We start from the raw sequence: 27695 nt of genomic DNA on the forward strand, positions 1-27695 counted from the left end.
GACACACAAGAAAGGCCCGACACAGCGCGCACACACACACACACACACACGCCACACGCCACACACCACACACACACACGCACACACACACCCACACACACGCACACACACACTCACACGCTCACACACACACACACACACAGACACACACACATGCACACACACACACACGACACACACACACACACACACACGCTCACACGCTCACACACACACACACACGCACACACACACACGCCACACACAACAGCTCACACACCACACACACACACAGCCACACACACACACGCTCACAACACACACACACACCACACACACACGCACACACACCACCAACACACACACACACACACACACACACACACACACACACACACACCCACACACACACACAACACACACCTCACACACACACACACACACACACACGCACGCACACACACACACACACACACACCACACAATGTCAGTTCCAGCCACACGTCACTCTGACAAATGGGCTCTGAAGGCAATGGCTCGGGTCTTCAGAGCGCAGTTCTCAAAACCCGCTCTCCTCTCTCTTTCGCTTCCGCAGCCCCCAAAGACGAAGACGGCCTGACAGGAGAGGAGTTCTTTGACAGGGTAAGTGAGAGCGAGCCGAAGACCCCGGCGCCGGCAGCCCTGTCCCCGGCGAGAGCGCCTGTCTCGCTCCTCCTTTCTCGGCGTTAGGCTGAGCACCTGGTGACAGAGCGATGGCGCTTATTTTTGACGCTAACAGATGAACGGGGACAGTTTAGACACTTCCTCTGGTGTTAAAACACCCCCCCCCCCCCCCACACACCTGTCGTCTTTCCGCAGGTGATGATGGAAACTAACACCCAGATTAAGTGGCCCTCCAAGCTGAAAATTGGTGCCAAGTCAAAGAAAGGTAAGAGCGCTGTCACCCCAACTGCCCGTTTCCATACAATGGGGGGGGGGGGGGGGATCTCCTGTCCCTCACTGCATCGCGTTGGCGGGTGCTGAGTTAACCCGGAACCCGACGGCTTGGTTCGAACGATCACGTGACACCGTAAACGCCTCTCTGTGCTTCCTCCGGCAGATCCTCACGTGAAGGTGGAAGGAAAAAGAATCAACGTACGCGAGGCCAAGAGGAAGATCTTAGACCTCCTCGAGACAAAGGTGGGTGACTGTGAATGGATTTATTCTCACTTTTTCTGCTCTCGTTAGTAAGCTCTACCTTCCTGTGTTTATTAACAGCACCTTTGCGTTATTTAAGGCTCCTTTTAGCTCCACATTTTATTTGCAGTTATGTATTTTATGCATGTCTCATCTTCATTTCCACGCTTTTCCTCTTTTACAGTTAATGACCTTTTATTTAATGCTGGCCTATGTGTTCATTCCTTAACCTGCGGTGGTGTGTTCCTTACTGAACCTGTGGTGTTGTGGTCCTTACATTACTTGACATTGCATTCATTTAGCAAACTCTCTTTTCCAGAGATGCTTAAAATGGAGACCCTACAGGCCTTAACGAGTGACTTGTGATGTGACCTTGTGTTCAGGAAATGGCAATGCTCCCTGTTTTGTGTTATCCCCGCGTCCAGGTGAACAAAGTGACGCTGAAGATGGACGTGGCGCACACGGAGCACTCCCATGTCATAGGGAAAGGTGGCGGGAACATTAAGAAGGTGATGGAGGTGACAGAGTGTCACATTCACTTCCCGGACTCCAACCGCCATAGTGTGACCGGGGAGAAGAGCAACCAGGTACTGTCACCCAGCAACCAGGTACTGTCACCCAGCAACGAGATACCATCAGACGCAATCACCATTTTATTGCCCAAAAGATAATAATGATCACATTACAGGCTGCATGTGGGAGCATTTTAAGTGGCACATTAATAGTACTTTTGGCAATGTTTAAATGCGCCATTTTATTCCCACTAACAATATTGATGTAATATAATTTATATTAGTTAGCTTGCTAATTACTGTAATGTACTAAAACTTAAATGACAGCCACTTGAATGTTTGCCTGCAAAATACATTTAAAAATGGTTGAAACATTGGTAGATACTAGCTAGCTTTCCAGTGATGCATAGTGGCATAACATGAAATGGAAAAGCAAGGTAAACTGAAACATTGATGTTCACTAGCTAGCTAGTAAAGTACTTGTGTTTGGTGTGCCTGTTACTTTCTGTAGCGGATAGTAAAGTGAGAATGTCTTGGGTTCTCACCATTTTGGTTCTGAGACTAAACTTGGTCACACTTCCATTGTTTCAGCAGTAAATACTCAGTTTCACTGAAGAACAAATAGAAGTCACTGTATGCATGTCACACCTCAGCTACGCCTTTGAGAAGGTGTTTCTCTAAGACCGTAAGTTCTCTCACCCGGGGTTCTGGTTAATCCTCTTTCGCAGGTGTCAATCGCCGGGCCTGTCCTCGGCGTGGAGTCTGCCAGGACAAGAATACGAGTGAGTATTAATTATGCAGGCGCATAATCGACAGCGCACGTTTCCGTTCGCGTTCGTGACCCAAAGCATGACATCACGCGTTCTGCGACATCACACAGACGCACTCGAATGTCAAATTAACCGCAGGGTTCGTGAGGCCCTCTCACGATTTACACTCTCCTGTGTTTCCATGACATTATGGCGAATTCCACTGGAGTATTTACACTCGCCAGGGACTCGCGTTTTAGAAAGCTATGTGAGAACCTTTCGCTGACAGGATTTTATTTCCAGAGATTAGCACTGGTGAATCTGCAGCAGCATCACTGGTGATATCCGGGTGCATATAATTGGTGTAGCGCTTATTATTCTTGACTCTGCCCTGCGTGTTACTGGCGACCGACCAGAGCCAATTATTTTAGGCTCTGTGGTGATTATTACTGGCGAGTTTGCAGTGTTTTTGTCTGGTGACACACACAGAGTCTGTCGCTGAGAATCTGGTCTTCTTCCCCCGCAGGAGCTTCAGCCGCTGGTCCTGACCTTTGACCTGCCGGGGGCGCTGGTCCCCCAGGCCCCCCTGGACGCCGGCTCGCCGGTCGTCCAGCACGTGGCGCACACGTTCGGCGTTAGCGTTAGCTTCCGACAGCAGCCCAAGTTCTACACCAGCACCTGCCAAGTGCGGGGGCTGCAGGGGAACTGCGCCTCGGTCAAAGTGAGCAGCCGCGCCTCGCCGTGCCAGCCCTTCTGCTTCCATCTTTACCTCCCGTCTGGCGTCCATGAATTATACATGTGTCAAATACTGACTGCGTGTACCGCAGAATTATGCACCAGCTCGCACTCTCTCTCTCTCTCTCTATCGCTCTGCTCTCACTTGCTCCATCTCTTTATTTCTCCCTCCCTCCCTGTCTCTCCCCCTCTTTCTCTCTCTCTTCTCTCTTCCTCACTGTTGGATTGATTTGTTAATTGATTAGATTCATTCTCTCATCTAGTGTTCCGATGACCCTTGCCCTTCTGTTTTCCCTTTGACCCCTGACCCCGAGCAGAAGGCCACCAGTGTGCTCGCAGAGCTTCTCCTTGGCGTGGAGAACAGCGTGACGGTCAGCACCCAGTTGGACGTCACCTCCCAGCAGCACCTGTTCTTGCTGGGCCAGAACGGGGCCAACTTCCTGAACGTGATGCACCTGACCCAAACTCAGATCCTCCTACCTGACCTGAACACGCCCCAAGGCTCCGCCTCTCTGAGCATCCAGGGGAGTGCCGATGGCGTGTGCCTTGCCCGACAGCAGCTACTGGTGGGTGTCTGTCCTCAGCGTCTGTCTCCCCCTGAGGAACATCCTGTCCACTTTGTCCCCTCCCACTTTTCATCATATGCAAGGGTTGATTGGTTCTTTTGATTTAAAATGTTTTTTCCACAGGTTAGATTAAAATTTGGGGTTAAATGGTCAAGTTTCATGTGACATGTTGTTGACTTTATGTGTCAGAGTTTGCTGAGCAAGACTCCCTGCTCTGTAATGATGCATCCGTGAGCTGTGTGACTGAGTGTGTGATCGCTGCTGCAGCTTGCGTGACTCTGTGCTCGCTTCTCTGACCTGTGCGACTCTGTGATCGTCCCTCAGGACTGCTTGCCCGTGTGCCTGATGTTCGACATGAGGGAGGACGGGGAGTCGGACCCACGCAAGCTGAGCCAGATGATGCAGAACCTGGGCGTCTTCATCAGCGTCAAGCCAAAGGTTAAACAGACTGCTAAGGTATTCCCATTACCCATCATGCCTCACTCTGAATCGCTCCGCATCAGCATATCCTCCAGTCCCTCGGTGGCGTAATTGAGCTGTTATGTTGTCAATGTTTGATATTCCGGAGAAGCCAACCGCTTTCCCACCTCTCTGTACACAGCTTTATTAGAGATCTCACTTCCCTCACATAAAACAGAAGAAAATGCGACTTCCTGTCTGTCCTGTGAGTCATATTGATTTTGCAGTTAAGGGTGTAAATGAAAGCTACTGAGTAAAGGTCTTGGGGAAACGGGGAAAGGGTGCATCGGGATTTTAACGAGGCCTAAAAGGAATGACGCGCGTCTGTTCTGCGCTCTCTCCGTCCAGTCGGTGGTGGTGAAGAGCCTGGAGAGGAACGTGGCGAACCTGTACGAGGCCCGACGCCTGCTCCTCGGGCTGGGCCCGTGCGAGAACGCCGCGCCGGCGAAGACCGCGTGCGACGCTCCTCCCGCCGGGAACGGCCTCGCGAACTACTGGCTCAACCTGCTGATGCAGCAGCTCCGCCTCTCCGACCCAGGTTACTCTCCCCTCTGTACACCGGCTTCAACCGCTCGTACGCAGGTCCTGCGCTGGCGCTCTCTCTCCGACTCCTCCCCTCTCTGACCTGCGTGCTGTCACTGTCACTCTCTGATTGGCTTGGCTGTTCTCGCAGCGGTCACGGTAAAGGACAGGTGGCCCTGTCGCAGCGACCCGTACCGTGGGAACGCCGTTCGCTCTCAGAATGCTGCTGCAGTGAAAGCTGTGGGTGAAAGCTCTCCTCGTTCCCCAGGCGCTGCCACCGTGCACGAAGCAGTGGTGGCTTCCCTGCTGCATGCGAAGCCCCGCCCGGCTCCACCCCCCGGTTTGTCTGGGCATCAAGAGGAGGGCAAGACCACGCTGAGGGGCAGTGACACCAGGCTGGAGCAGGTAAGACCTTTTAAATAACTTCCATATTACACCCTAACCGGACTGAAGTGAGCATGCCCACTGATCTCTCTTATTAAGCCAAGTACCCATATGGAAAAATAATATATTGAAATATATGGTGATAAAATCTAAATCTGTTGAAATATATTATGTAATATACAGTATTTATGAAATACATAAGTCACCAACATGTATTTAAAAAGAATGTATTTTAATATTTTAAAATGTATGTATAAAATTATTAACGCTCTCTGTTTACATACATATGCAAAAGCGGAATATTTAAGTGTATTTTCACAGTATATTTTAAATGTATGTAAACATATGATGTAAAAATATATAACATTTATAGTACAACATGGAAAAATGTGTTACATACATTGTACAATATAATACATATATTGTAGTTTCCATATATCATTTTCCTGTAGTGGTGAGCCTGGAGGGGGTACTGTCATTAACACAGCTCCTGTTATTGTTAAACTGTGCCGGGTGGAAAAAGATATGCTCATTTGTTTAGCTTGGCCATCTCACCCATATTTTTCTTCGCTCTCATATCACTTCCCTGCATTATAAGCTTTAGCCGTAATGGTGGCTCATTAAAGCTCTAATGTCTCTTAATTTCAGTGGGATAATTGCTCTGCTTTTCGCTTCTGTGCAGTGATCCGCGCGCACTGGGGAAGTTTCAGGTGTGCTAACCGCGGGTTGAAATTACCCTGTCACCACATTTTTACTGTATCATTATGCTTTCATTTTGTGGTCCAAAGTGGGCGTGATCTGCAGATAATCCGCACCGCGTGTTTCTAGCAGGGAGTAGGCACAGATGTCATGGAAGTGCTCTGTCTCCTGTGAGTGACTTTAATTTGCCAGTTTTGTTCTCATCTCAGAAGTTGGAATTCCAGCACATTGCAGATAGATCATTAGGGTTAGGGTTAGGGTTAGGGTTAGAGGACATCCCAGAACAATATAGCATGCATTTGCTTAACCCTTTGAAGAGTTGGTATTTTGGAATGTTTTTTTTCTTCAAAATTTTAAGTTGAGTAAACTCAACTCCATTGCTTTCAATTACCAGTAGTGATTGTTACATCAGCATTACGGTGTTCAGTTAAGAACATTCTAATCACATATTTGTGATCTTACAACTTAAAAGGGTTAAAGGCTTGTGTCCCTGAAGCTCTGAATCCCCTGTTGGTCCCCATGACACAGCTGAACACTGTGCTGAGGTTCAGTGCCGTGTTGTGCAGACGTGATAACCAATAGGATTCGTGCGAATCCTCGTGTCCTTTCAGATCCCGGAGAACGACGACTCGCCCACCTCCTCCGAGACTCAAACGCCCCCGGCCCAGAGCGCAGGGGTCAAAGCAGGCGCTGGCAGCTCGAGCAGGAGGAACAGCCAATCGGAGGCCGGCAGGGACCAGAACCAGGAAGGCAGCGCGGCCTCCTCGCGGCACTCGGCTTCCATTCATAACGGCGGCCATCTGTAAGCTCCCCCCAGCAGAGCAGAAATCATTTGGCGGACGGGTTCAGTCAAGGCAAATTGCCGAAGCGTACCGAGCATTAAAACAAAACAAAAATTAAACATTTTAATCTTTGTTAATGGAGATTAGGGGGTACGTGCACATTTGGGAAGGTGTTAATGCTCTATGAATACACCCTCTTGGCACTTTCTTGTTGGAACAGCCATGGAGCCATCTGAGCTCACGCTGTAATCCAGGTGCTTGGCACTGGGGCGCTGAGAAGAAAATGGCCGCCCAGCTGACTCTCAGAATGATGCTGGTTGAGTTTTACAAGTGCAACTCCGCACACTTTATTTGGCACGATTCTGCTTCTCTGCAGAGGTAGAAATTCCAGGGGTCAGAAAATGAAAGTCCTGCCAGATGTTTCTTCCACCCATGAACACGGCCGGCTGATTTCACTGATTACTTCTACCTCTTATTGTGCTAATTAGCAAATCCACGTGATTCGGAACAAAATACTGGGGAGGACTTTCACTTTCCGAACTAGCATTTTCCACCCCTGGTTCAGTCGGGTGTCACGGAGGCCTTGGGAGCCTGGCCACAGCGTTGCATCTCTTTTTCAGAACGTTCAAGAGAGAGGTGGGCAGAGTCAACATACAGAGGAGGAACAGCCTCATGCCAGAGATCATCCAGACCCTGGATCCCAGCTTGGACCCCACACAGAGTGAGGTAAGGTTTAGATTCTACGCCCTGAACGAGGTCCGTCTTGACATATTCTACACACGGCGATGCACAGCTGTGATTCCATGCAATGAAGTGATGAAAAATCACATCCAGTTTCCTTCGCTACCAGGGAAATAGCATCATAGGATCTCGCATAATTTAATTGTATTATCTGCATGCATTTCAGTGTCAAAATGACACGTTTTTATGCAAGTGGAGCTGAATACAGGTCGTGCCTGATTCGCAAAGATGATCTTGAATTATCGCTTGCCACAAGCACAGACTGTTTTAATCAGACCTGAAACCTGGAGGTAATGTGCTGCAGTCTGCTTAAAAGCAGTACACTGTACAAGCCTGTCAATGGCCACGGCAGCTGTCGAAGTTGCGAAAGGAAGACACTATTAGGTGGGCAAGAAAGCTGCTCTCCCGTAAAATTATTTGTCTCTACGGGCATACGGCAATTGCCTGATGACAAAAATGACAGTCAACCTGGCCTCGGTAATTTGTTTTCTCCTATAATTTAAGTAGAACAATAACAATAAATGTATTATTGTTAGGGTTTGATTTGTGCACCCGTTAAATTTTAGCTCTGTGCTATGCGAGTCATTTCCGGCAATGCCAGACTGTCATTATGTTTTGAGTTACGACTGCCTGTAAAGTCAGACGGAAGATTTGTTGAATCCTACATGGTTCCACAAATTGGGTTTGCTTGCTTTCCTGACCTCGGCGAAATTGAATTTTACATGAGTTTGTTTTTTTTGTTTTTTTTTTCGTGGCTTTTTATTCTTCTGTGAAATCAAAGGTTACAGGATGGATAGAAACTTTATCTTCCTGTTCAGTGCAGAAACTGGCAGGCCAGCTAACGTCTGGTCACAAAAATCAAGATCCAGCACCATGCACTTTTGTCATGTAATACAATTCGGTTTCTTCTTTTTGTTTCTTTAGGATTATGACTATGAGAGGAAGAAACTTCTGGCAACTAGAGGTATGATTTTTATTTTCATACCTGCGGACCTTCATCTTCCATACCTGAATGCAGAATTTTGAATTTAGCCTTAATGGGGAGTCGGTTAGTGTTTTCCACCTTAGCCTAGTACTTGCACGTACAAGACAAGTTTTAATTGACGTAATTTTCACATCACAGTCAGCGGGGCTGTTGATTTCGGTCTCAAAAATCAGCAGTCATGTCAGAGTGTTTAAACGAACGTGCGATTTTTTGGGCAAATTGCTCCGTAATGCTCTGGTTAATGGAAGTCAATCGGGCTTTATCTTCTTAATATGGCTCTTTACTCTGGGAGCTGCTGTCTCGGATGTGGCTTCGTTAACTGGAGAAGTTTAATGGGTCCATTTCGAAGGAGATGACTCAGGTATTGTGGCGGAAGGACCCATTTGAGTGCGCCACTGATCTGGCCGTTCAATGCAAAGAGACCATTCCAGTGCGTCCGTGCTCAAGCTGCGGGAACTGATAGCTGCATATTGGCTGACAAAGGTGCGTCACTAAATGAGAGCGAGAGTCTTTCCTTTTTGCGCTACTCACGTTATCCCTAATTTTAACTCGTTAAGCCGTTGTTTATTCAAAAAATTTGGGAAATCATTCAAAGGCTAAAAAATGTATCATAACACACTGCAGGAACACAAATGTCAAAACCAGCGATTCAACTCATTTAGGCTTACAATTTTGCGGACGGTCTCGAGTATCTTGCACTGTTTATCACCTCAAGGGTCCACTACATCACTCACATACAGAAATGCACGCGCATATTATCCATCTCTCGGTAGCAGTGATGTGTTTAAAGAGTCATTCGATCCCCAAGGTATTTCTTTGGATTATGAATCAGCTGTTTGAGCAAGGCATGTCTCTCAGCCATTTCAGCCAATTTTCTTTTTTAATGCATGGGCGACGGAAATTACAGCCGGAAACAAATAGGTATTGATTTTCGTTTGCTGAGTTTCCTGGTTTGTGTGTGTGTGTGTGTGTGTGTGTGTGTGTGGTGTTTCAGCGATGCAGAAGAGACCAGTGGTGACGGAGGTACGGACTCCCACAGATACCTGGAGCGGTCTGGGTTTCTCCAAGTCTATGCCCAGTGAGGCCATCAAGGAGCTTCGCTGCGTCAGCCGCCGATGCTACAAGTCTTACCTGGGCGGCGCCACCCAACAGGTACCCTTTCATTATAACCTGGGCAGTGCCACCCAACAGGTACCCTTTCATTATAACCTGGGCGGCGCCACCCAACAGGTACCCTTTCATTATAACCTGGGCAGTGCCACCCAACAGGTACCCTTTCATTATAACCTGGGCAGTGCCACCCAACAGGTACCCTTTCATTATAACCTGGGCAGTGCCACCCAACAGGTACCCTTTCATTATAACCTGGGCAGTGCCACCCAACAGGTACAGGTAATGTTTCATTCTTACCTGGGCAGTGCACTCAACAGGTACCCTTTCATACTTACCTGGGCAGTGCCACCCAACAGGTACAGGTAATGTTTCATTCTTACCTGGGTGGCACCACCCAACAGGTACCCTTTCATTATAACCTGGGCAGTGCCACCCAACAGGTACCCTTTCATTATAACCTGGGCAGTGCCACCCAACAGGTACAGGTAATGTTTCATTCTTACCTGGGCAGTGCCACTCAACAGGTACCCTTTCATACTTACCTGGGCAGTGCCACCCAACAGGTACAGGTAATGTTTCATTCTTACCTGGGTGGCACCACCCAACAGGTACCCTTTCATTATAACCTGGGCAGTGCCACCCAACAGGTACCCTTTCATTATAACCTGGGCAGTGCCACCCAACAGGTACAGGTAAAGTTTCATTCTTACCTGGGCAGTGCCACCCAACAGTTACCCTTTCATTCTTTTCTGGGCAATGCCCAGTACCGTTTCATTCTGACTGGGGCAATGCCAGCCAACAGGCACTATTTTATTCTTACCTGGACAGTGCCAGCCAACAGGTATTATTTCATTCTCAGCTGGGCAATGCCAGCCAACAGGTACTGTTTTATTCTTACCTGGGCAGTGCCAACCAGCAGGTATTATTTCATTCTCAGCTGGGCAGTGCCAGTCAACAGGTACTGTTTTATTCTTACCTGGGCAGTGCCAACCAACAGGTATTATTTCATTCTCAGCTGGGCAGTGCCAGCCAACAGGTCCTGTTTTATTCTTACCTGGGCAGTGCCAGCTGACAAGTAGTGTTTCACTCATACCTGGGCAGTGCCACAGAGCGAGGGCTCTCTTACTCCTGCCAACACCTCCTGCTGTGTGAAGACCGGAATGTTCTGGTCCGCAGAGACGCTTAGCATTCCGTGGGGAAACAGCGAGCCTTTACTTTCTGACTTAAATAAATGCAGTGACAGGGGGCTGTCAGGAGATGTTCTGAAAAAAATGAATTAGCGATGCCCGGGACCGTTTCACATGAAAGATGATCATCTCTAGAGAGTACGTTTCGGGAGAATTCTCACATTAAAGGAATATCTTCCCATTGAATTTCTCATGTTTTCTTTTTGGCCGAGAGGGCCAGTAGTCCTTTTTTTTGTCAACCGCAATTACCGCACGATCCAATTTGTTCAGTTTGTGAGGCGAGGTGAGTTTTTATGTGGCGGCGGCTGTGCGGACAAAGACGCCGTTAGCGCTGTAGCGCGAATGTAAAACGTAGTCAAAGGGCCGAGGCTGTGAAAGCAGCGAAGAGAACTGAGGCGGGAGACGCGTATGCCGTGAATTCCGCGGGAGTTCAAACTCGCCCTGACCCGAGCCGGATTGACAAGCGTGGATACTGAGAACAGTTACAGCGCCGGGACCTGTTGCTTAGATACTGTGCGGCTGGTCGGCAGGAAAGGCTAAGTTTGAGCAACGGTGTCGTGTCCTTCTCTGAGTGTGTGTGGCGGCAGGGGACACGGGGAACGGAGGGTCACGGACGGGTCTGCCTCGACAGCGGTGTCTGGATGTGTCATTCGCTTCTCTTTGGTGGACCGTGCGGCTGTAATTGAAGGTACAGACGGACTTCTCACCCCCCTAACCCCCGCCCCCCCCCCCCCCCACTTCCTGTTTTTTGTCTGCAGACATGGATCTCTCAGAGCGGCAAGGACCGGGCCTGTAACGGGAGCGACTCTGAGAACTGGCGAGAGAGACGAGGGTCTTCCTCTTCGGTGTCCCCGGCGTCTTCCTCATCCTCTCCGTCGTCACCCTCCCCCTCGCCCTCGTTGTTGTTGTCGTCCTCCTCCTCCTCGTCCTGCTCTTCCTCCTCTGCCTTCCAGGGCTTCGGGTCCGCTGGAACCCAAGGCCGTACGGACAGACCCTGTAAGTTTGTCCTTGAGTGTGCGTGTGTGTGTGTGTGTTTGTGTGTGTGAGAGAGAGAGAGAGGGAGACAGAGAGAGAAAACTGAGACACGTTGTTGTCTACCTTTCTCACTTCCTCCCCGTCTTTTTTTCCTACTACCTTTCTCATTTTATCTCACTATTATCACCTTTCCTCACACACTTGTGTCCTTTCTTCTTGCACATTTTCATCTTTTTCTCCATCTCCTCTTTCTTTCTTCCTCTTTCTGCATTGTCCCTCTTTCTTTCCCGTTCTTTTTCTGCGCCTCACAGACCCGGCCTGTAATCTCCTGTTTCCCAGAAGAACCGTGACCCGATAAAGAATTTAAAAGAAAACCGCAGATACATGTTCTTAATAGAAAATACACGACTTGCCACAATGCATAATCAGATTTCTTTTCTTTTATTTCCTTGATCCTTGGCTGCAAAACTTTTTTATCTCGACAATTTGTTAAACTGTAATAGAAAAGCATGTCAATGTTATCTGAATGTTCCTGTCTTTGTTTTCAGTGGCGATATATGTGAAAAATGCCTATAGTTAAGCAATGAAAGTTCAAATGTACAAGGGAGCTGTGTATGCATGTTAAATAATTGAGAATCCAGTAATCCTGCTGAGCCAGTCGCCCTAGATAAGGGCTTTGTGGTAATCACAAAAAACATTGGGAACAGTGCTAAACGTTCAAAGCTTTTCCTTAAAACTTCCAAAGGCCGTCTTTGACATCTTTGCACCCTGTGTACTCTTTTCTGACCCCTCTGTAGCGGAGACCTATCTCAGCAGCAGTAGCTACTTTGAGGGCGTGTCCGCAGCCGGCAGGGCGGGGAGCTGCAGCCCCTCAAGCTCCGCCCCCCCTCCGCACACCGCTGACCTGCCCGAGCTCTTCAGCCAGCTGGGCCTGGGGAAGTACATCGACATCTTCCAGCAACAGGAGGTACCTACAGTTCCCACCACCGCCACCCGGCCCCGCCCGTCATCTGAGCCACATTATGAGCGCTGTAAAACTGACTGACATGTTGGTCACCAATCAACTCCCTGAGCCGACCAGAGGAGGATGGGTTCCCCCCCTTGAGCCTGGTTCCTTCCGAGGTTTCTTCCCATCTGCCACAGGGAGTTTTTCCTTGCCACTGTTGCCTTAGGCTTGCTCCAGTGGGGGTCTAGGCCAGCGTTGTCTGTGAAACGTATTGTGACAACTGCTGTAAAATACGCTATACAGATAAAGTTTGATTGATTTGATTGATGGTGCTGCACCCGCTGCATCTCCCTGACTAGAATGGGTAGCAGTCTCTCAGAACCATGGGGTCTGCTGCTGTGATAAACCCGCGGCTGGAAACTATTAAAGAGATGAAGCCGATTCCGGTCTGTCTGAGAGGGGTGACAGATGGTCCCGCATTCCCATAGCAGCCAGGGCTGTGTGTCATGTGACTTTCCGCTTCCTGAGTCGGTGGCTGAGGCTGTGTCCCTGCGTCTCCCTTTCGCAGATCGACTTCCAGACATTCCTCACCCTCTCCGACGAAGACCTGAAAGAGGTGGGCGTGTCCACCTTCGGCGCCCGACGGAAGATGCTCCTGGCCATTTCAGGTGTGTGGGGGGGAGGGGGGGGCGGAGCTTCGGCGACTCTTTCATGCCCCAAAGTTTCTTAACCTCCCGCGATTGCCAAATGCCTTTCCGTGTGAAATTATTCACGCCCTCTCGAACTTCCTTTATCTCTTTGGGTTTATCTGCATGTTCCTACACGGGGATCTTTGCTGAGGGAGCTTATCAGGCGATGGGTTTTATGTTCTGCCTCTGATCTTTTCATTTAGCCGCACTGCCGCGGTATGGCGGTTCGCCGCCCCCAGTGGGCTCAGATTAAAAATGCGTTCGTTCGCTCCGGCCTTTGTTTGCCGTCGTCGGGTCTGATCTGACTCCCGATAAGCGAATTTTCGCGTCGGAAGCCAAAGCGAGCGTGTTGCAAATGAACCTCGATGGGATTTTTGAAAACGGCGCTTCCCCGGAACGTACCATAGCAGAATGTGATTGCTCAAATTAAGGAGAAATTACCCTAATTATAAAAACCGTTCATGCATGCTCGCTTATCTTGTTCAATTATGCAGGGTTAGTTTCCGTTTTTTTTTTTTTAAGTACTGTTTTATCTCCAGTAGGGGGCATGTTTAAGACTCAAGACGCACCTCTTCTCTGTGTACCTCTCTCCTCTTCCCTAAACCCCCTCCCATAACTATAAAAAAAAAAAAAAAAAAAAAAAAAGTCTGAACAAAATTTTATCTTGTTTCTCCTTATTGTATGCATCATAGTAAAGGCTTTTTATCTACATGTTGTTCAATGGACTTAAGCGGACTTGATCCTGAGTTTGGTTACTCTGTTGTAAGTCGCTCTGGATAAGAGCGTCAGCTAAATACCTATAATGTAATGTAATGGGCATTAGCATGAAACATTGGTTATTGTTTAAAATATTAGCTAGTTTCTTTTCTTTTTTAGCGTGAGCTGTTAAACAGGCGCTTTGCGCAAACATGGCTCCCGCCATCGTTTCTGTTTTTCCTTTTTACGTCGTTCTAAATTCCCATCATTCCTCCATCCTTTCTGCCTCGCGTCATTCTCCTTTCTGTCATCCTGTCTGGAGCAGCTGTGAGCGCAGTCACTCACTCACTCACTCCCTCACTTCCCTGTCACTCGCCTTCCCACAATTCCCCCTGCTGAGCCTGCAGACAGTGCGAAGACTCCCGCGCGCTCGGAGTTTAGCGTAGTGAGCGCTGGGGTTTCGGGAACAGGAGAAAAGCCATGTGACCGGCGCTGCTCTCATTAACCCTGCGGCTGCTGCTTCCCTGTTCTCTGCCCCGTCCGCAGACTTGAGCAAGACCAGGCGCAAGCTGCTGGACCCGCCCGCTGTGAAGCCGGGCTACCTGGAGGGCGGGGCTAGCGGGCGCCTGCCGCGGATCATGGCCGTGGACGCCGAGCCGAACGGCTGCTGGTGAGGGCCGTCCGCGATTCGCCGTCGGCTGACGTCAATCAAGACCAGGCTCCCGCCCATCAACAGCCCAACCAGAAGGTCGGAGCGGCTTCTTCTACCCATGAACCTCAGCTATCGCCGCGCCCTCTGCTCCCCAGTTCCGCCTGCTTCTGTTACCCACAGTGCACCTGGAAACCGCTTTATTTCAAGCTGCAGGCGGTGGGGTCTCTGTCCCTCCAGGGCTGCCCGTGTCTGAATTCACAGCCTGAGGCTCGGTGTGTCATGTTACTTAGGCAACGCCTGCATTTACTTTGCACAGGAAGCTGGAGGTGGAGCTGGAGGTGGAGGTGTTTATTCTCTCCAATCCCTCTGAGGATTCAGCCTGGAAACTCTGTTTTCCCCTCTGGCCTGTGTACCTACAGACCAGAGCTTACAGCACACACACACACACACACACACACACATGAACACAGACCCATGCACACACACACACATGCACACACACACACACACACACACATGAACACAGACCCATGCACACACACACACATGCACAAGCACACAATCACACAAACATAGAATCACATGAAACTCAAATACAAACACATGCACAACCAAATGCAAACGCTCAAACATGCGAACACACACAAGAATGGGAGTGCACCAGCTGGAAATGTAACCATGCTGCAAATGACTAGTGCAATTCTTACAAAACAATGATAACTCAATGGCTGCAATGACCACTACCGCGCCAAGAGGACGAGCACGGCTATATGAAACTGCACGTTTTGAAAGCCCGTGTAATACCTGGAACTGTTCCTTCAGTCTAGTACTTCGGTATTCTGTGTTATAGAGAGAATTTAGCAGACACAAGATGTATTTGAACAGTTTGTGATCACCCGGATATTGACAGGAAAGGCCCTGACCCAGCAGCAACGATGGAACACACCCGCAAACAACCGTGTGTGTGTGTGTGTGTGTGTGTGTGTGTGTGTGTGTCACATACCAACCTGCAGAAGATCACAACCGGCAGTGTGGAGGGAGCAGTTGACTCATTTACACAGCCGAGCGAAACCCTCTTTCCAGGGCACAGCCAGAGAATGGAGACTGGAGAGCAACTCATTTTCCGAATAATTCCCACAATTCTCAGCGCATTCGGCGCACAATGTAAGGGGGAGGGGCTGTCGTCTCCGTAACTGCACGGTCTGGTCTTGAGCTGGCCTAATTTCAGCAAACTGGTGGCTTTTTCAAGTCACATCCTCAAATTCAGAATCCGTGTCGTTCATATTCACGCCGGACCATTCCAGGCTGTTGTGCCAGTCGTGAAAGCAGGGTATAATTACGGGGTATACTAACCGGCGTATTTGTAGTGAGGGTTCAGGCAGCGTCCGGTGCTCGCGTGCATCTGTGATGTCAGAGCCAGGTTGTCATGGCGCACGGGGCGACCGAATGGTGTTTTATATCTTTGAGCGCGCACCTGCTCTTTTGTTATCGCGAGCCATTGTGCTGGCAGATCCGGCTGAGCGATGGCACGGAGGGCAACGGCTCACGTCATTTTAAAGGACAGACCGGCTCCAGAATTCAGCCACCTGCGTGTGTCCTCACTCAGGCACACACTCTCTACACCTATGTGAGTCTGTCGGATAAAAATCAAATCTTTATGTTTTTTTTTGTGATTTATTTAAATAAACACTTGTATTTCTGAAACATTTTTTTTCTTATTATTTTTGTTGTTGTGTTTTTAATATTATGCTGATCTCCTATATGTTCCTCTGTATGAATGGCAGCTACTATAATGGACAGTGTTTTTCTTCAGGATGCTATGCTTACATTTGTTTGCATCCCATCCCACACACTACCAGCCCACACACAACCACAGGGGATGACTGGGGAGACCTGTCTAACGAAAGACAATTTATCTGTTAAATGAGCATGTTGGAATGTAATTGACAGCGCAATAGCACTGGCAGCTCCCGTGTTCTGTTTACTTTTTATCTTTAGTTCGCTCAGACTTTTATGTGAGTTTGCATGTCATCGATTTGACACGGGTTTGCCAATAAACAATATATTTGGTATGGTATGATTTTCAATTTGAACCGATCGAGGATGTAAAAGGTGCCTAAACCACTATCTGACCGCTAGAGGGCACTACTGGCCGCACATTTTGATAGTGGAGTTCATGTCATTATTTCTCTTCACGTAATCCGCAATTATATATTACCGAGTAAGGGAGACTCAACTAATTATAATACCATACAGTTTTAGATTAGCGGCATAATATTGAGCTGACACAATTCTTTATTAATAAATTAATGAATAAATAAACGGCAGGATTTAAATTAGGGAAATTCCATTGGCAATATTGCCTCGGTTCACCTGACTGCACAACTAAACATCCAATTAAAATTATCAGCCGTGACCACACAAGTACCTATTGCTTCGATATTCAAGGTTTCATTTGGCAATAATATTCTGTGAGCAATGTCGGGTTATTGGAATCAGATACAGTCTACTTACACCGACAGGCAATGAAAATCAAATTGTGCGGACCTACCTTCACTTTTATTATTTCTGGAATTTATAATGTATCTCCAAAATCGAAAGTTACAAATCAAATGTAAATAAATACAATATATTTCCCAAAGCTCTTACTGCAGTAGGTCACTTTCCCGTTTTTAACAGCAGTTAAATACACGCTAGAAATTTTTCATGTCTTTAAGGGAGATCCAATTGATTTTTATGAAGGCCGGCGGGGTGACTGGTGTTAATATGAGTCATATCATATTCAAGGAATCATATTCAAAATGTTCAGAATGTTTCCAACAATACAGCTTTAATGCTGCAGGTATCAGAGGCCGGAGACCCTCGTGCCTGCTTGATTGCGGAATAGGCCTGCGTGTAGTTTCCAGGAACTTAGCAGCACCACTTCTCCTTAAAAAGGCAAAAAATTAATTAGCTTGTTTTGGTGATCCAGAAATATTTATTTTTAGCACATTTCCTTTTAATGCTATTAATTCTGTATGCGACATTCTCTTCACAGGTAGATTGGTAGGTAAACGTGTTCTGTCTACGTCCGGCTGACCAATGGCATCTTCCATTACATTGGGAAGGAGTTGTTCTTAGCCAGTAATTATCCAGTGCCTAGGAAATCGATTAGCCTACTAATTAGAATGGGATCTCAAACTAGCGTTGGCGGGGAAGGCATCACAGTGGCTGTGCATTGCTGGAACTAGAATATAATTGTGCGGAGTCACGTGTTCTTCACCTGTGTGGTCTACTGACTTTTACAGCCTACGCTGTCCGACAGGGGTGGCCTCTTGCAGCACTGTCAGAAAATTCTCGATCGTGTAACATTATATATAAAGGAATATCGCCGCTGAGATCAGCGGTCAACGTGTTCAATAAACTTTCTCTTTTTTGTGTGGAATAGGCTAAAGCCTAGCCTAGAGAAAGCCATGAATTCAGAACAGAGTTGCAATTTTAATTCACAACAGAGTTGAGTCGATGTTTGTCATGGTCTACACGGTAAAATGTCCAGTGTTAATTTAACTCAGAGTGCATATGACTCCAAATGGGACTATATGTACTCTGTAGAGTTGATTTAACACACTAAACATTTTACTGTGTATAAGGCGAATAAACGGCATAGGTTTGAGACCATGAACAAATTATCAAGTTTATTTGGAGAGCGACATTTAAAGAATAGCCTTATGCATGAACAGGGTGTTCAAAAATGTCATCGCGAGAAGCGCAATTCTGATTTGACTTGAAATACACGATCTGTGCAGCCCTAGTGCGCTTACCGTGCATGTGGTGCTGAAAGAACAGCGCTCACACCCTTCGCTCAACTAACAATGAAATCATTTAGCAGGCACTTTTCCCCAGCGCGACTTACATAAGTGCCTACCCGGAATTTAACTGCATGTGGACACCCACCGGAAATCAGTGAAGAATGTTCAAATGTTTCTGACGTGGCATGTGTTAAATTTGACAGAGAGAAGACAATAATTTCTAGGCCCGGTACAGTGGCCTGGGGCACAGTGCAAGCCGTCCAGCAAGGCGTTACAAGGACAACTTCCGCCTGTGACCTTCCCAAGGATTAGGCCTACAGCTATAAATACCATGATTTATACAGTAACGTATTAGGCTCTATGAGTGTACTGCACACAGTTGCTGTTTATTGGGCATTATTTAAGAAATAGCCTACTTTCTGAGTTTAGCTACAACGCGGATAGCAGCTACCAAAAATAAGCGCTTGGGTTGTGTCTTGTCGATGCATAACAAAAGGTAGCAAAGGTAGACTACATAACTGGAAAAAACATGAAGCGTACATGCTTGTTTCTTTTTATTCAGTTTATATGATTGCCAACGTCAACTTCTTAATTAGGCTTGGACCACGTGTCCTTCCGTTTATTTCAGGGGACAAAACTAATTCTGATAGTTATCAAGTATTAGATCCCAGGCTGTTTCAATACGACCGCACTGTTTCCCCTCTGGACTAGCAAATGCTTGATTGTTCCATCATTATAAGTTCTCGCTTGCAATATGATTTCCAAATTAGTAATTCAAAGAAGGCCCGAGGAATGAATCTCGACTATAAGGATTAGCCTATCTCAGGCGTGCGAATCAAAAACGTGAGACTGAATCAAAATGACGGCTGAAGATGAGCCGCATCGTTTAAAGGAGGCTGTGCATTTCCCTGCGCATGCAGCAATCTCTTTGTTTGGAATCAATCACACCTGCCGCCAACGTATACCACACTAGAAAGAGAGAGAGGGAGAGAGAGAGAGACGCTCTCCGGGAGGAGGAGTCTGCGCGTACGGGTTACCGGGGGGAGGAGAATGTCATTGTTCCGCTGCTCACTCCTCTTCCTCGCAGTCGCAAGTCAGTTTCGCAGCGGAGTTGGGAGGTAGCGCAGGTTTCTGGATATTTTACAATCATTTATAACTAAATAAAGCCAACAGTTCGAGTGAAAACTTAACATCATTGACTTGTTTTTCCTGAGAAGCGGACGCGAACTACCCAAAGTAAGTAAACACGGATTCGTTGTTCGTATACGATAGCGTTGAAAGGGAGTAGAGAGAATTTCGCATTCATCTTTTTTTAGGAGGACGTCACGCAAGGAGATAATTTCGTCGAGGGGGGCTAATTTCTTAGGTTTAGTGCCCAAAAGCTCGGGTATATGCAATTTTGTATGTCATTGCACCTGTGATTTTATTCCACAGTTAGAGTCAATATTCTACAGCAGAAGTGTGTAACATCCGACATTTCTTTTGGAATAAACCAGCGTAGCCAGCGATACACTTACACCAATCCGTCTTTAGCTCATTATTCTGCAAATTACCAAGAAGATTAAACAACTATTTCACATGTTCATATTTTCTAAAATAGTGTTTTGAGCTGCACCTTTGCATGTCGTGTACCGGACAGTGATACATACAATTTAAATAACCCCTTGCGTAGTAAACGAGGGGGGATCTCTTGTGCCCAGTAAACCCACTGTTTTTCATTTAGACTTTTCTTGCGGTTGCTTTCAGATGCTGCTGCTCTGCCTGCTGGGGGTTTCGGCTCTGCTTCTGCACGCAGAGGGCAGACGCGCGGAAATGACCATCGCCAATAACAACAATGGACATTCACTGGACAATGACAAATGGTTGAGCACCGTCTCCCAGTACGACAAGGACAGATACTGGAACAAATTTCGAGATGTAAGTTACTGGCTCATATTCTCGCATTATTTTGAAAGTGCATCAGTTGCGCGAGTGTGCGTAGTCTGTCTGTGCCTCAGTCCCGAGACTCTGACGTTGGCATTCTTACCTGCGTCCCAAATACAGATAAAGTAGCCTACCTGCTCATATTTAAAGGAACAGTGCATTTATGCCAACGTGAACCAGACAGCTCAGACTTCGGATTAATTCAACAGGACAAGTTGAGGCCAGTGTAATATCCAAATATCTGATAAGATAATAATTTAATATACATCACCAGACGAGTGATGCTTTCCTGGAAGACCGGTAATGGCCTAATGTGTAACACGCAGCCTTCCGGAAAGGTGAATTGTATTACCTTTATGGTGAGTGTCAGAACTGTCTGTGAGGTCATATTTTCGTTGCTGGTAAGAACGATGGTTTTCAACTTGTAGTCAAAACAATGCACATCAGATGGATACTTTATCGATTTTAAAACTGCCTGTTAAACTCAGAGATGCGATGTCCCTTGATGTCATAATGGAAGTCAAAATGTAGTTTCCGTCCCAAACCCTGGAATATGGAAGAAAAAAAAAACGGTCTGCTGTGCACGCGCATATGCGATTCCGCCTTCCTGGAAGGCACGAATGGCAGGGCTGTGTTGGGTTTCGTTTCCCCGTCGCTGGTCACGCTTTGCCATGAGCGCTGCGGACCGGGCTGTGATGCCGATCTGAGCGCGCAACCTCAGAGACCCGCTGCCTGCACTGCACAACACGCAAATTAGCGTCATTACAGCGAGGCTGCTCGTGCTGTGCCTGAATGGAGGGGTTTGTCTGTCAGATTAATATCTGAGGCCTTCTTCTCCTGAGCATAGAGCCCAGATCGCTGACTTCACACCTAATTCCCAGCCAACCCTTCACGCTGGTTGTAATGTTTACTGTCAGCATCATCTCTTCTCCCTCTCCCTCTCTGTATGCTTCTCTCCCCCTCCCCTTCCCTAGTTTCCTCTTACCTCTGCCTTTTGCTCTCTCTGTCTATCTCAGTACACTTCAATACAATGTGCTCAGTTACCACAACAATGCAATTAAAACCCTACAACAGAGAATAGGAGCATATCAGCAATCTCTCTCTCTCTCTCTCTCTCTCTCTCTCTCTCTCTCTCTCTCTCTCTCTCTCTCTCTCTCTCTCATCCCTCCTCACTCCCCCTCTGTCTCTCTCTCTCTCTCTCTCACCCCCCCCCCCTTTCTTCCTTCTCTGGCACTATGTGACCTCACGTCTTCCTAGACATGCAACCGGTCAACCTCTGACATTCAAATCACGTCCAGTCTATTGAACACGCCCCCCTCCCCCCTCTCTTTTTCTGTATCTCTGTGCATCTCTGTTGATGAGCTGGTAGCTGAAGGCTCAATAATGCATGAAGCCTTCTCCATGGCAGCCACCACTATGTGTTTTTCCGTGGGCTGATTACGGGCATACGGTCCCCTCCTGCACGCGCCAGCTGGTGCTGCGTTGGGCTGGTTCAGGACGCCCCGGGAGGGAGCGACTGGGGGCACGCGGGCTTGTTGCTAAAGGTTAGCTGGTTCGTGCTGGGGTGGAGGGGTTGGGGTTGGGGGGTGGGGTGGGGTGAACTCTTCCCGGTGACGTGTGGCTCTCGGTAGGGGAGCTCTCCGGGATTAATGGCTCATTTTTGCAGATAGACCAGGAGGCCCTTAATTAGGTCCTCCAGCACGGCGCGGGTGTCAGAACGGATTGAGCAGAGAGAACAACAGCCGGTGTGTTGAGTCTTCTGTTCTACAGTCTGGTCATTCAGCCTCCTGTCTACACTCTCACACACACTGCACTCTCTCACACTCATACACACACACACAGTCACACAGTCACACAGTCACACAGTCACACAGTCACACAGTCACACATACACTCACACTCACACACACACACAGTCACACAGTCACACAGTCACACAGTCACACAGTCACACATACACACAGTCACACATACACACATACACACACACACCACACACTCACACTCACACTAATACACACACACACACACACACACACACACACAGTCACCACACTCTCATACTCACATACACACAGGCACGCACATGGTCACACACACACACGGTCACACACACACACACACGCACACACACAGAGCCACCCTCCCCTCATCCGTTGCAGCAGTCTCAGGAAGTGGGCTGCGAGCCTGATGGAGCTGTGATTAGAGCACACGCATTGATTTATTCACGCCGTCGGCTGTGCCGCAGAACGCCGCTCTGTCCAATCTTTGGTTTGATTTTAATGTGGCTTTCTCTCCTGGTCCGAGGTGTCCCTGATCCGGTCAGAATCCATACGAGGGGCAGACTGGAACCTGCTCTAATCTTTCCTGGCTGGGTTTTCTTGTTGAAAACACACCTGAATTCACTGCAAGCAGCAAAAGTGCAGCTACCAAAAAAACAGTAATTTAGAACCCATTGATTTCAAAAAGTGCCAGACGCAGACAGACCTTCCTGCGCTTAGACATCACTCCGCTGTGTGTCAGCATGACACAGGACACTCGAGCACCGGTCAAATTCTCTCTCCAGCGGAATTAAAGATGCATTCATTCATTCATGTATTTACTGATTGATTGGATGTTTTTGACCGCAGAATTACTGTAGCCATGGGGATGGGGAAATCATAAGGACATGCTTTAGTCTGCAGCTTTCAATTTGCCCCCCTGCCCCCGCCCCCCAACCCCCCCCGCCCCCCCCCCGCCCCCACACATCCGCTCGCAGGCCTGTGCTTCTCACGAATGGCCGTGCCCTACTTTCTGCTTTCAATTACCTCTTACTTTACAAATGTGTTTGCTGTTGCGGTTTGGATAATAGAATCCTAGTCAAGGCAAGCCACCGTCAGCGACAGGGACAGTATGCTGCCGGAGTTCAAGAACTGGCCTTGTAACAAGAAAGCTGCAGGTTCTATCTGGGGTTTGAGCCTTTGAATTTGGACGGGCAAATATCTAGATGTACGTATTTCAATAGATTAAAATTTGTTAGCTTGGGGCACCTTAAAAGGAAATGAAAAAGGACAAGCTGAATCATTCCTTTATTTAATATGCAATCTGCTTAGACTTTCACATGTTTGATGGTACCATGACCTCAATGTTGTTGTGCTTTGCTTTGCTGCTCACAGTAGATGGACTGAGGTGGAAGTTTTGTGTGTGGATTGCCTTGCTATCTGGGAGAACTGTGTCTGTGCGGGCATTTTCAGAGTTCTGGCACAATTCTGGTTAACAACAACCAAACGTGCCGCAGTCCCGCATGTAGCATTGCTGGTCAGTAAACCACAAAGCTTTGCTGGTCAGTAAATTCTACAGTAGTTACAAAACTTTATTAAATAATGAGCCTGAACCTGCTTTTAATTGTTGTGCAGAATTAACAAGCCAGTTTAAATGAGGGCCTACCTGCGGCTGCTAATTCCATTTAACTTGATTGCGTCTCATGCGGTTGTGTTACCTTTACGCTCCGATGCTCCGAAATTATTTTAGTTTTGATGAAAAGTTTTCAGCTGAAGTTTGCCTCCAATCTCTGCTGTATGAAGCATTTGTTGTGAACCAATCTCTTCGCCGTAATTAAAATGAATTTTCTCCTTTGCAAACGAGGCTACGAAGCCTGAATTGTACTGAAGTCATTATCCAGGGCAGAAGGGCTTAAATTGCTGGTGGATCCTGTCACCTGCAGTGGCCTGTTGGGATGAGTTGAGATCATCTGAATGAGTATCCACTTCAGACTGGCTTGCCATTGCAAATGGCACCATCCCAAGTTCTAAAATGTACATCTGCTTTACAATCCTGAAACAATTGGTCATCTGTTTTATGTGGCAACGTTAGTATATCTGTGAGTTTGACTGCATCTTTTGAAGTCTGGCGGAGGCTTTGCTCTCCAAAAATGGAATTGCCTATTATTAGGCAACCCAATTAAAATGTGCGACAGCTTGGATAGCAAACAAAATGGAGACGCGTGGCTAAATATGAAGAACTGCGCGGGAGTAAAAATCTATTCTCATTACTTGAAGAAGAAATGCAGAAGTCATTGGCTGAGCAACTTCCTGAAGCCTCCTGGAATTTGAACTCAAAAAGCCTTTGCATTATACATATATGACACTACATTTGTAAACACATGATTTAACAAATTGGAAACAACCACACCATTAGTATTTTATTTTGGAAACTTATAGAAGGGAGACCCTTGGAGTAAGGCAATGCAATTCATTAAACATTCCTTTAATTGGATCGTAGTAACATTAGCCACTCGAAAGGGGAAAAGGTGGCTAAAATTCAACATGATCAGTTACATAGATGGTGGAATGGGGTGCTGGATCAAATCAATCTTGCAGTTATTTAAATGACTTTCAAATGCTTTTGTGTGATAGTTGCAACTATTTTGCAAAAAGTTTCTGCCTTCCAAAATCAGTGAACAAGAAATCTGGTGAAATTTTAAGACATTTTGTGAAGGTAATTTTGGACCATTTATCTATTGACTTTCACATAAAACCGATGGTTCCCATTAGTTGACTTTTTAAACTCCATTTTTATTTTATGCCTACTTGGCAGTTCTGGAAATTGCAGCAATTTGTATTTGATGTGGAAAAGACGTATTTGAAATTTTCATGTCCATATGATGAATGGTCTCATCAGAGATGTCATTTAAGCATTGTACAAAAAAAAAATAAAAGGTGGAAAAACAATTATAGAGGAAGTCATCAGTGTCAAATGCAAAAATATTCAGTATGAGGAACTACTTGTACTGTATGCAAGTTCAGGCTTCTGCAACTATATCGTGTTTGCCATCGATGTTCAAAAACGAAACAAAAAACGTCTTTTGTGGAACGCTTATGAGGCCGCATTGACTTCGCATTGGTTTTATAGACTGCTTCAACAAAGGCTTGTTTTTTTTAAAAGCTGTTTTAATCAACCGTCGAAGGGTGACATTTAATGGAACTGGCAAGCTTGTTAATCACGAGAAACAATTACAGGCATATTCAGGACGATTGTCAGTTTGAGGTCCTCAGATGCCCGTGCTCATTGCTCTGGGGCTGCAGCGATGTGCTGGAGACCACCCAGCCAGTGCGGAAGCCGGTTGTTCTCTCAGACAATGCAGCCGCACTCTTGCGTGTGTGTGTGCGTGTGTGTGTGTGTGCGTGTGTTTCTGCTCTGATGGGTAGGCCTCTGGGGGCGGAGTACAAGACTCATTTACAGGGATTAGAACACGGTGGCTCACCGTCCCCTGCGCCACAAGTGCGTGTCATGGACTCCTGGCTTCCGCCATGACCCTCCGCCATGGGAGAGTGGGGGGGGGGGGCATGGGGGAGGGATGGGCATGGTAATCATAAAGGTGGTGTTTGGGGTGTGGGGGGGGGATTACAATGGGCAATATTATATTATATTCGGGCTGGTTCAAAAAGGCCACGCTGAGTATAATTCACTCAAGCGCAGATTACGAACACTGTACTGACAGAGACAGAGCGCCGCGGAAAGAGCGGGTGTCGGCGCGTTGAGCCCGCCCCCCCCCTCCTTCCACCCCCCCCCCCACCCCGCCCCATGCAGATCTACCTGTCCCCGCGGCGAGAGACAATATTCCCTCAAACAGTCCCCAGCCTCCGATCACTGCCAATCTGTCACCACACCCAGATTACCGCTGGCAGCGCCGGCGCTAAAAATAGCCGTCTGGCTTGTTCCGCGCGGAAAGGTGCTTTGATCAGCCCCGCCACGGGCTCGGGACGCTCGCGAGACCGCCTTTCGTCTCCGGCTCCTCCCCTTCCTCCTCAGACGAGCGCGTCAGAGGCTCTGTCACCTCGGCGGGCGGAGGGGTCTGCGATTCGGGGGGGAAGCGCAAAGTTGTTCCAATTATTGAAGTTGATTGTTTGTTTTCCTTGAAAGACGGTGCCTGGGTTGGAGCTGCTGCGTGCTGAATTCTGACAGTCTTTGAAGCAGCGAAGGAACACAGGACGTCTCCAAATTTACTGCTGAGAGTATTTCTGCGCCTTTAAATGCTTTTCGAGCAGGGATTCTGTTTATTGTATCTGGCGGTTGATACGCCTCGTGTTTTATTTTTAGGTGATACAATGTTTTTTGCCAGTTACCTAGTCTGTAAAAACCTAATGGCTATTTGTAACAGTTTTTAGACTTCCTGCAGCGGCATGATTTGTCATTTTTATCACAAAGAATTTTTTCAGGTCCAAGGATACCTTTTCCATTGGCCTTATACGGTGAAAGGATTTTCTTCAAGGCACCCTGTCTTTACAGCTGTGGTTTTGAGGGCCTTCCTGTTAAATGATTACAACAGAATTCCCCGCATAGCATATGCAGATGTCCTTCTGAGAACTGATTCCAGAAGGACTCTTACGCACCGTATACTTACCCAAACCTTCCGTCTGCTTCCAAAGGATTCATCAGACACTCCGTGTGTTTGTTCATACAATATATAAAAGTGGTTTTAAAAGCCTAATGCACTGAGGTCTGTTCATTTGGGCAGAGCTCTCTGTAACTGAGGTTGTGGTATCTTACGTACATGTTTGCCTGCCTACCCCTGTCCATACACTTGGTCACGCAGAGCAGATGGTGGAAAAGATTTGTTGCGTTGCCTCTTTGCCACCGCTGGCCTGTGGCGGAATTAGCAGCGAACGCTACTCTGCGCTTTGTCAGACTTTGAGCAGCCAAATGAGGTTGTAAGGAGTGTGTTCTCTTGATGTAAGTTTATAGAGGAGTGTGTTTTATTGATGAGACGTTGTAGGGGAGTGTGTTGTGTTGATGTGCGGTTTGTGGGGAGTGTGTTTTATTGAGGTGAGGGTGCGTTGTACGGCCGTGTGTCAAATAGGTAAACGTGTTTTTTCAGACTGTTTTGAGGGCAGAGCCATCCTTTAGGAGTGCCCTGTAGCTTCTCCGACCCCACCCCTTACCCAAGGCCATTTAGGAGCCCCGCTCAGCTCGTCACCTCCCCTCCAGCCTCACCCACAGAGGGCAGCGAGCCTCTTCCTCACTGCCTCAAACTCTGAAGTTCTTGAAGTGTCTGTAGTTTTTTTTTGTTTTGGGGTGGGGGGGTGGGAGGTGGGGTGAAAACAGCTGATTGGCTGGCACCTCCTCTCACACGCCCTCTAATCACTGTTGCAGGAGGTGTGCGCTGTTCATTCGCTGAGACGTGGCTCTCTTGTTTACCGCTGGCTGCTGAGCCCTCGTCCGTCGCACTGTTCCGCCCGCGGTCTGCTCTGCCTGCAGTCTCTCTGTCTGGAGTCTGAGTGAGCAGGAAAATGACACGTCTACGCCATCGACGGCGAACGATGAATAGATAATGTGAATATTGAATGGGTTTGATTCTGCGTGAGTCTTTTTTCCTCTCTGGACACCTGTAGTTATCCTTTCAGTGTATTGTGCTGTTTAGAAAATGAAGTCCTTCACGTGTCATTTCTAAATGGTGCA

The 27695-nt window shown here is 47.6% G+C and overlaps 2 protein-coding genes across 6 annotated transcripts in view; both read left to right on the forward strand.

Moving 5' to 3' along the window:
• The window catches only part of bicc2 (bicaudal C homolog 2), a 28529-nt gene extending 12278 nt beyond the window's left edge, over nt 1–16251 (forward strand). Inside the window, exons 3-20 of one of the 2 annotated variants that reach the window (XM_064325875.1) lie at nt 575–621; nt 838–907; nt 1079–1158; nt 1581–1763; nt 2396–2449; nt 2943–3137; nt 3469–3717; nt 4042–4173; nt 4525–4714; nt 4967–5103; nt 6393–6583; nt 7184–7289; nt 8229–8268; nt 9284–9441; nt 11348–11585; nt 12362–12531; nt 13079–13178; nt 14442–16251. In XM_064325875.1, coding sequence (XP_064181945.1) covers nt 575–621; nt 838–907; nt 1079–1158; nt 1581–1763; nt 2396–2449; nt 2943–3137; nt 3469–3717; nt 4042–4173; nt 4525–4714; nt 4967–5103; nt 6393–6583; nt 7184–7289; nt 8229–8268; nt 9284–9441; nt 11348–11585; nt 12362–12531; nt 13079–13178; nt 14442–14569 — 2468 coding nt within the window. In that variant the 3' untranslated portion in view covers nt 14570–16251. The remainder of the gene's footprint in view (nt 1–574; nt 622–837; nt 908–1078; nt 1159–1580; nt 1764–2395; nt 2450–2942; nt 3138–3468; nt 3718–4041; nt 4174–4524; nt 4715–4966; nt 5104–6392; nt 6584–7183; nt 7290–8228; nt 8269–9283; nt 9442–11347; nt 11586–12361; nt 12532–13078; nt 13179–14441) is intronic. The other variant, XM_064325874.1, reaches the window with a different exon arrangement.
• A 3179-nt stretch (nt 16252–19430) lies between these two features.
• Nucleotides 19431–27695, forward strand: part of spock1 (SPARC (osteonectin), cwcv and kazal like domains proteoglycan 1) — a 228580-nt gene continuing 220315 nt past the window's right edge. For 2 of the 4 annotated variants that reach the window (XM_064325886.1, XM_064325888.1), the window contains exons 1-2: nt 19431–19571; nt 20082–20264. In XM_064325886.1, coding sequence (XP_064181956.1) covers nt 20082–20264 — 183 coding nt within the window. In that variant the 5' untranslated portion in view covers nt 19431–19571. The remainder of the gene's footprint in view (nt 19572–20081; nt 20265–27695) is intronic. The other 2 variants (XM_064325887.1, XM_064325890.1) reach the window with 1 other exon arrangement.

This window comes from Anguilla rostrata, chromosome 3 (genome assembly GCF_018555375.3).
Source record: "Anguilla rostrata isolate EN2019 chromosome 3, ASM1855537v3, whole genome shotgun sequence".
In the NCBI taxonomy this organism is placed as follows: Eukaryota; Metazoa; Chordata; class Actinopteri; order Anguilliformes; family Anguillidae; genus Anguilla; species Anguilla rostrata.